This window comes from Amblyraja radiata, chromosome 18 (genome assembly GCF_010909765.2).
Source record: "Amblyraja radiata isolate CabotCenter1 chromosome 18, sAmbRad1.1.pri, whole genome shotgun sequence".
Taxonomy (NCBI): domain Eukaryota; kingdom Metazoa; phylum Chordata; class Chondrichthyes; order Rajiformes; family Rajidae; genus Amblyraja; species Amblyraja radiata.
In genome coordinates, this window is record NC_045973.1 from 25,978,446 (window position 1) to 25,988,220 (window position 9,775).

The following is a 9,775-nucleotide window of genomic DNA, read 5'->3' on the forward strand; positions in this document are numbered from 1 at the left end:
TGCAGAGGAAAGATTTTTAAAGTTTCCCCCACCCCCCGCCCCCCGCACACATACCCAGTTAAAAAAAATGAAAATACATTCAAATGAGACAAATAATTTAAAAAAAGACAGATGGACTGCGACGTGATATAGACGATGGTGTAGAGAGAAATATAGAACTAATGAATGAAAGATATGCAAGAAAGTATCAATGATAAAGGAACCAGGTTATTGTTAGCTGTTTGTCAGGTGAGAACGAAAGCTGGTGTGACTTGGGTGGGGGAGGGCGGAGAGAGAGGGAGTGCAGGGGTAACTTGAAGTTAGGGAAATCATTATTTAAAATTAAATATTAAATCATTAGTTAACAACCCCTTCTCCGTATAGAATCATAGCCCCTCTGGATAGTGCATGTGGGAGAGTCTAGGACCAGAGGGCACAGTCTCAGAATAAAAGGGCGTTCCTTTAGGAAGGAGATGAGGAGGAATTTGCTCAGTCAGACGGTGAATCTGTGGAATTCTTTGCCGCAGACGGCTGTGGAGGACAAGTCAATGGATATTTTGAAGGCACAGATAGATAGATTCTTGATTAGTGCAGGTGTCAGGGGTTATGGGAAGAAGGCAGGAGAATGGGGTTAGGAGGGAGATATAGATCAGCCATGATTGAATGGTGGAATAGACTCGATGGGCCGATTGGCCTAATTCTGCTCCTATCACTTATGAGCTTATCAGGCTTCTGAATGTCCCTTCTATAAGCTAGGGTACTGTCTAATTCACCTCGACCTCATTGCGGACATTGGATTTTGTCTCTGATGCGTTACAATGCTGAGGGGGTAACAGTGGCGCAGTGGTCGAGTTGCTGCCTTACAGCACCTCCCACATCCCAACGACGTGCAGGTTTGTAAGTTAATTGGCTTCTGTAAATGGCCGTTAGTGTGTCGGATAAAGCTAGTGCACGGGGTGAAATGAGGGTGACGGGAAAAGGATCCAAGGTGACCTGCTAATATACTGCTATTGCAGAATGTTGGTCAGGCTAGTTAAACATTAGTTAGGTTAGTTAATGATTAGTTGGTCTAGTAAGTGATTGGTCAAGACAGTAAATGATTGGTCATGAATTTAAGTTTGGCTGTCAACTAGCATGTTAATGGGAATAAAAGTTTCCAAACAGAAATAAAGTGTTTGCAGTATCTAACAGGTCCCCATGACCCACGCCCTCTGACCCACGCCCTCTGACCCACGCCCTCTGACCCACGCCCTCTGACCCACGCCCTCTGACCCACGCCCTCTGACCCACGCCCTCTGACCCACGCCCCATGACACACGCCCGCTGACCCACGCCTCAATCCTCATAGAACAAACACAGAAGACAACAGCACCACAACAGGCCCTTCAGCCCACAATGTCCATGATGAATATTATGCCCGGGGTTAAGCTGTCCTTAAACTAATCTCCGCTGCGTGCTCGTGACCTGTATCCCTCCATTCCCTACATGTTCTTGCTTTACCCTGCATTTTAACTTGCCCCTTCTCCCCGCCATCATTGGCTCTGTGTTGAACGGACAGCTGTGGTGAGGGGGATGGCAAAAGTCAAGAGGGTTTAACAGCCATGGACAACAGAACAACAACATGTTTACTAGCTGCAGCTTCATAGCCCATACATGCAATAACGCACAAGTAAATATACAACAAACAACAGTGCAATGGGCAAGTTGGGCCGAAAGGCCTGTTTCAGGACTCTCTTTTTAGTTTAGTTTAGAGATGCAGCATGGAAACAGTCCATTCGGCCCACCGAGCCCACGCCAACCAACGATCGCCCCCCTCGTGCACTTGCACTATCCTACACACCACGGACAATATACAATTTTTACAGAAACCAGTTAACCTACAAACCCGCACGTCTTTGTAGTATGGGAGGAAACCGGAGCACCCGGGGAAAACCTACGTGGTCACGGGGAGAACGTACAGACAGCACCCGTAGTCAGGATTGAATTAGGGTCTCTGGTACTGAAAGGCAGCAACTCTACCTCTGCGCCACTGTGCTGCCCTGTGTTAGATGATTAGTTTTGTTTTGTTTATTATTGTCACGTGTACCAAAACTTTAGTTTGCGTGCTATCCAGTCAAAGAATATACTATACATGAACGCGATCAAGCTGTTCCACACAAATATATGATAATGGGTACAAGGGTATCTTTAGTGCAAGATATAACATTGATATTACATTGATATAATATAAAGTCAGCTTAAAGATAGTCCAACGGACTCCAATGAGGTAGATGGGAGGTCAGGACCACTCTCTAACTGGTGAGGGGATACATAAGGGTTGATAAATCCCCTGGGGTGACTGGGACCTAGGCCAGGTTGCTGTGGGAGACAGCAGGGGTCTTCACCAAGATTTATGCATCTTTGTTAGCTACCGGTGACGTGCCTAATGACTGGAGGGTCGCAAATGTTGCTCCTTTATTTAAGAAGGGCAGCAGTGACAAGCCAAGTAACCGTGGGCCAGTGAGGCCTACGTCAGTGTTTTTCGAGTTATACAGATACAGCATGGAAACAGGCCCTGCGACCATCGATTGCCTGTTCACAGCAGTTCTACATTATCCCACTTTCTCATCCACTTCCCTACACACTCGCAGCAATTGACAGAGGGCCAATTATCCTACAGACAGACCTGCACATCTTTGGGATGTGGGAAGAAACCGGAGCATCCGGTGCTAACCCACACGGTCATGGGGAGAACGTGCAAACTCCACGCAGACCCGTAATCAGGATCGAACCCGGGTCTCTGGCACTGTGAGGCAGCTGCACTACCCGCTGTGCTGCTGTAGAGATCGCTAACCCTTGCTTGCTTTCCCAGGGTATGGGAGCTGTGTTTTTCAACAAGGGGGAGAACTGTATAGCAGCTGGCCGGCTCTTTGTGGAAGACTCAATCCACGACCAGTTCCTGCACAGAGTGGTGAGTCTCTCTCTGTTCACCGTGTTTGGGTTGTAGGCTGATCTGTTCCCTCACGAGGCTGGGGTAGAAGGGAGCCCCTCCTCAGCTGAATGGGGAGGGGGGAGGACAAGTGGCAGCTGGAATATATTGCGGAGAAGCTCGAGGTGTTGTAGTTCGAGTCATGGAGTCATGCAGCGTGGAAACAGGCCCTTCATCCCAACTTGCCCACGCCGACCAACATGTCCCGTCTACACTTGTCCCACCTGCCTACGGTTGGCCCATATCCCTCTAAACCTATCCTATCCATCAACCTGTCTAAACGCTTCTTAAACGTTGCGATAGTCCCCGACACAACTCCTCCTCCCGCAGTTTGGTGGGATGATTGGGAAGACGCAATGTAAAGTGGAGGCACATTTCCAAAAAGCCGGAAAAGTGAGAATGTTCCCGGGATGATGTTTACATATCTGTTGTGCTGCTGCAAGTAAAGGGCCTGTTCCACTTGGGCGTCATTTGCGCGTCATGCAGGTGGCACGCGAAGATTTTGTGAATCCCAAATTCCTGGGGCACCGCTCGTGACCGCGCATCACCGCCTACGTCACCACGCCCGCATCGTGTGCACGTCGTGACGCGTAAATGATATCGCGTAAATGACGCGCAAATGACACCCAAGTGGGATTGGCCCTTAAGAATTTCAATGTTCCTTTTCGAGACTCATGACAATAAAACACTTTTGACTCTTGATATGGGCCAAAGGCAGGCGGGTGGGACTAGTGTAGATGGGACATGTTGGCCGGCACGGGCAAGTTGAACCAAAGGGCCTGTTTTAATGCTGTACGACTCTATGACTGTAGTTGGGGAATTCACACAGAGATGGGAAGTTTTCTACTAATCTGGGGATTAGATGTGAAGCTGTATACATCCGGGTACATGGAGGGAAGTGGATGGGACGTTGTCAAGCTCTCTCCTGGTCTCACGTACGTGCAACCCATTGTTGCTTCACTCCGAGGTCGCAGGTGGAAGAGGTGAAGAAGATGAAGATTGGAGACCCCCTGGACAGGTCCACGGACCACGGGCCCCAGAACCACAAGGCCCACCTGGACAAGCTGATCCAGTACTGTGCCGCCGGGGTCCACGAGGGAGCCAGGCTGGTGTACGGAGGGAGGCAGGTCCCCCGGCCAGGTAGGCTCCCAGCTCCACGTGTACCAACCTCAGCTTCCTCATCCCCACCCACCGTGGCGTGGAGAGTCCAATCAGTCCAACGTTCCAGGAGCCCTTCATGTAGCGTGGTCTCGGCTGTAACGCAGGAGTTCTGCAGACAGACAGAGCTTACACCCAGAGCAGAGATGGATGCGTAGGATGCTAACCAATCTCCCAGACCCTCACCAGGGGTGAGACAGTGGGATTCTACTCTGCAGAAAGGGGGCAGAGAATGCCAGTATAATCCGCATTCACAAACATCAATGACTATTACTGTTGCACTACTGTCTCCCCACTCCCAGGGCATGGATGAGACACAGAGTGAAGCCCCCTCTACACTGTCCCATCACACACACCCGGGGTCGGACACAGAGTGATGCCCCCTCCACACTGTCCCATCACACACACCCGGGGTTGGACACAGAGTGAAGCTCCCTCTACACTGTCCCATCACACACACCCAGGGCATGGGTGAGACACAGAGTGAAGCCCCCTCTACACAGTCCCATCACACACACCCAGGGTCGGACACAGAGTGAAGCTCCCTCTACACTGTCCCATCACACACACCCGGGGTCGGACACAGAGTGATGCCCCCTCTACACTGTCCCATCACACACACCCGGGGTCGGACACAGAGTGATGCCCCCTCTACACTGTCCCATCACACACTCCCAGGGCATGGGAGACACAGAGTGAAGCTCCCTCTGCACTGTCCCATCACACACACCCGGGGTCGGACACAGAGTGATGCCCCCTCTACACGGTTCTGTTACAGGTTTTTTCTTCGAGCCCACGGTGTTCACGGATGTGCAGGATGAAATGTTCATCGCTCAGGAGGAATCCTTCGGGCCCATCATGATCATCTCCAAGTTTCCCGACGGGTAGGTTCACTTCGAGTCACAGAGCCGTAAAGCAGGTAACAGGCCCTTCAGCCCATCTTGTCCGTGCCAACCAAGTTGCCACACTGGGCCAGTACCGTTTGCCTGCATTTGGCCCATGTCCCTCTATACCCTTCCTATCCACATATCTGTCCAAATGCCTTTTAAAAGCAGTGATTGCATCCGCTGCTATAGCATTCTCTGGCAGCACGTTCCAGATACAGACTACCCTCCGAGTGAAGATTCCCCCGAGGTCCATCTTAAATCTCTCCCCTCTCACCTTAATCCTGTGCCCTCTAGTTTTAGAATTCTCTACCCTAGGGAAAATACTGTGAGCGTTCACTTTATCCGTGCCCCTCATGGTCTTGTACACCTCAATAAGGTCACCCATCAGCCTCCGATGCTCCAATGAAAAAAGTCCTAGCCTATCCAACCTCTCCCAGTAACCCAAGCCCACAAGCCCGGGTAACATCTTGGTGAATCTCTTCTGCACCCTTAATACATCCTAAATGTAGCTGGGCGACCAGAACTGCACACAGTGCTCCAAGTGTGGCCTCACCAACAACTTGTAACATAATGTCCCAACTTCTCTCCTGGTTACAGGACAGAGACCCAGAGGGGATGAATGGTCATGGAACATAGAACAGTACAGCAGCAGAACAGGCCCTTCGGCCCACAACGTCTGTGCTGAACATGATGCCAAGGCCACCCGCCTGCCCGTGATCCATTTCCCTCTGTTCCCTGCCTACACCAGGCTTTAGTTCCCCGTGGCTCCGTGCGGGGTGTGGACTGAGTGTGGATTTGGCTCTGACCTGCTGTCACCCTGGTTTTGTTTCCACCAGGGACGTGGATGGAGTTTTGAAACGCGCCAACAACACAGAGTTCGGCCTGGCCTCGGGCGTGTTCACACGTGACCTGAGCAAGGCGCTGTACGTCAGTGACAAGCTGCAGGCTGGCACTGTCTTCATCAACACCTACAACAAGACTGATGTGGCTGCTCCGTTTGGAGGCTTCAAACAGTCGGGCTTCGGCAAGGACCTGGGTAAGGGCTGCACGGGGAGGGGTGGCAGGGCCCGGCTCAACAAACACTGGCTTTAGCTTGGTTTGGTCTGAAGAAGGGTTTCGGCCCGAAAGGTTGCCTATTTCCTTCGCTCCATAGATGCTGCTGCACCTGCTGACTTTCTCCAGCATTTTTGTGTACCTTGGCTTGGTTTGGTTTGGTTTGGTTTTGGTTTGAGTTTGGTTTAGTTTAGATTAGTTTTGTTTAGTGGGTCAAGAGTGTTTTATTGTCATATGTATCACACAGAACAATGACATTCTTACTTGCAGCAGCACAGCAGAATATGTAAACATAGTACTCTGTAAGCAATATAATAAACAAAAAGAGGAACATAAAAGTTTAGTTTAGTTTATTGTCACGTGTACAGTGAAAAGTTTGTTTGTTGTGTGCTAACCACTCAGCGGAAAAACTATACATGATTACAATCAAGTCATCCACAGTATACAGGCGCAGGATAAAGGGAATGACATTTAGTGCAGATAAAACCCAGTAAAGACCAATTAAAGTTAGTCCGAGGGTCTCTGATGAGGTAGATGGGAGGTCAGGACCGCTCTCTAGTTGGTGATAGAATGGTTCAGTCGCCTGATAACAGCTGGGAAGAAACTGTCCCTGAATCTGGAGGTGTGTGTTTTCACACTTCTGTACCGTGTCATCACTACTGCTGGTAAAGTTGTTACACAAACGAGATTTCAGTCAAGACTTATCATTTACTCTTGCAGAGTGAAACGGTTGTGATGAGATTGATGAGAATGATCCAGGGGATCATTGGATTAACGTATGGGGAGCGTTTGAAGGCACTGGGCCTGTACTTGCTGGAGTTTAGGAGGATGAGAGGGATTTCATTGAAACTTACCGAATAGTGAAAGGCCTGGATAGAGTGGATGTGGAGAGGATATTTCCAGTGGTGGGAGAGTCTTGGACCAGAGGGCAAAGCCTCGGAATAAAAGGATGTACCTTCAGAATGGAGGAGAAATTTCTTCAGCCACGGGATGGTGAATCTGTGGAATTCATTGCCACAGACGGCTGTGGAGGCCGAGTCATTGGATATTTTTAAAGCGGACTTTTGATTAGTAAGGGGGAGAAGGCAGGAGAATGGGATTGAGAGGAGAAGATAGATCAGCCGTGATTGAATGGTGGAGCAGACCTGATGGGCGTAATTCTGCTCCTATGTCTTATGGTCTACTGCTTAAAGGCAGTGCCTGTTGACTCTGCAGTGAATCTCACTCTCGTTCCACAGGGCAGGAAGCTTTGAACGAATATCTGCGGACCAAAACAGTGACCGTTGAATACTAGCGGGACGGGGCGAAGGTGGAACAACTGCAGCAACTTCACCCTTGCACGCAGGGAACCAACAATCAATGGACATTTGCGGATAATTCAGGACTGATTCTCCGTCACAAACCCTCTCCCAGAGATACGTGGACATCCCATGGCGGGGCTCAGTGGATCCGTGAGAGGAGCCAGCCCACGTTCGGTGGGCCGAGTGGCCTCCTCCCTCTTGTTGCAATCTAGTCATAGAAATTTGCTGCCTAAATAATTTCCTTCCTGATTACAATTGACAAGGAGGCATCATCTCTTCGACGCCACAGGGCCCAGCTGGTCACAGACACCTGACCCAAGCTTCCAACCTCATCATTATCCAACATGGAACAGTCCAGCACAGGAACAGGCCCTTCGGCCCACAATGTCCGTGCCCAATATGATGCCAATAAACTAATCTCCACTGATCCATATCCCTCCATTCCCTGCATATCCATGTACCGATCCTAAAGCCTCGAACATCATTATAGTATCTGCCTCCACCACCACCCGTGGCAGCACGTTCTAGGCCCCCACCACCCTCTGTGTCAAAAGGAAATCTGCCCCACACATCACCTTTAAACTTTGACCTCTCACCTTAAAGTTACGCTTTGAATATACGTCAGCTACTGGCCCAGTCGACACCGAAAGCACCTCCCTAACTCAATGCCCCTCCCTCCAAGATGGACCAAGGCAGCAGGGGAACACCACTAACTGCAGTTCCCCTCCAAGTCACTGGAACGTCGGAGGTTAGGGGGAGAAATGATAGGAGGGCTTCAGGACAGCGCAGTGGCACAGCGCTAGAGTTGCTGCCTCACAGCGGCTGAGACTGGGATTCCATCCTGACCACTGGTGCTGTCTATACGGAGTTTGCACGTTCTCCCTGTGACCACATGGGTTTTTGCCGGGTGCTCCGGTTTGCTCCCACATTCCAAAGACGTGCAGGTTTGCAGGTTGATTGGCTTCTGTAAATTGTCCCTAGTCTGTAGAATAGATAGTGCTAGTATACGGGGTGATTGCTGGTCAGTGCGGACTTGATGGGCCGAATGGCCTGTTTCCATGCTGTATCCATCTCTAAAGTCTCATTTCTAAAGAAGTATATAAAATTACGAGAGGCATAGACAGGGTAGACAGTCTGAACCTTTTCTTCAGGATGGAAAAATCAAATAGCAGAGAGCATAGTCAAGATGGGCAACGTTTAAAGGAGATGTGCGGGGCAGGTATTGTTACACAGAGGGTGGTGGGTGCCTGGAACACGCTGCCAGGGGTGGTGGAGGCAGATACGATAGTGGCGTTTGAAGGTTTTAGATAGGCACATGGACATGCAGCAGATGGAAGGATATGGATCACGTGCAGGGAGATAATGGCTGCTCTTGGCATCGTATTGGGCAACCACATTGCGGGTCGAAGGGCCTGTTCCTGTGCTGTACTGAAACGATTTTAAAAAAATAAAATACACCGTCCTGACTGGGAAATCTTAACGGCGTTCCCTCACCGTCACTGGGTCAAGATGCCAGAACTTCCCCCCCACCCACCCCAACAGCACAAGAGGGAGCCCCTCCCCAGGGGGTCTGCAGCTGTTCAAGGAGCCGGCTCACCCTCCATCCCCCACCCCCGTCACAAGGGCCAATGCCATGAGGAAGCAGGATCCCTCGCCTGCTGTTCACATCTGTCGGGCACCAAGCCCCCTGCTGATTCAGGAACGTTTAATTGCCTTGTGTACCGGCAACGGAACAATGAAATGCTGTGGCCTGTAAACACAATCACACACAGATCAATGTGCAATAATCAATAATACAATAAATAAACAATTGTAATATTAGGTAAGCAGTGTAGTGCAACTTGCAACCAAAGACACAGTCCACAGAAGATCACAGTTGCTGAGGTTAGTGTTGTGCAGTGTTCAAGAGCCTGATAGTTGCTGGGAAGAAGCTGTTCCTGAACCTGGAGGTCACGTTTTCAGGCTCCTGTACCTTCTTCCCGATGGTAGCAGCGAGATGAACGTGGCCAGGGTGGTGTGGGCCTGTGATGATGCCGGCTGTCTTTTAGAGGCCTCCTGTAGATCCCTTCGATGGTGGGGAGGTCAGTACCTGTGATGGACTGGGCAGTGTCCACCACTCTCTGTAGTCTCCTTCATTCCTTCATTCCTGGGCGTTCGAGTTGCTGAACCAGGCCGTGATGCAACCAGTCAGTGGGCTCTCCACCGTACACCTGTAGATGTTTGATAGAGTATTCGTAGACATATCCAATCTCCTCAGTCGTCGGAGGAAGTCGAGGTATTGATGAGCTAACATTTTGATTGTATCAATGTGCTGGGCCCAGGACAGATCTTCAGAGATATGCACACGCAGGAACCTGAAGCTGCCGACTCTCGACACCGGGGTCCCTGTGAGAATGTGTTTATTTTCTTTAGGTCAGGCAGGGGCTGAG

At 50.3% G+C, this 9,775-nt stretch overlaps 1 protein-coding gene across 1 annotated transcript in view; it reads left to right on the plus strand.

The window, feature by feature from the left end:
• The window catches only part of LOC116983255 (cytosolic 10-formyltetrahydrofolate dehydrogenase-like), a 32,011-nt gene extending 22,847 nt beyond the window's left edge, over window positions 1–9,164 (plus strand). The window contains exons 19-23 of the mRNA XM_033036938.1: window positions 2,831–2,929; window positions 3,922–4,087; window positions 4,884–4,989; window positions 5,829–6,028; window positions 7,284–9,164. Of these exons, the coding sequence (XP_032892829.1) occupies window positions 2,831–2,929; window positions 3,922–4,087; window positions 4,884–4,989; window positions 5,829–6,028; window positions 7,284–7,339 (627 nt within the window). The 3' untranslated portion in view covers window positions 7,340–9,164. The remainder of the gene's footprint in view (window positions 1–2,830; window positions 2,930–3,921; window positions 4,088–4,883; window positions 4,990–5,828; window positions 6,029–7,283) is intronic.
• Window positions 9,165–9,775: the final 611 nt, after the last annotated feature.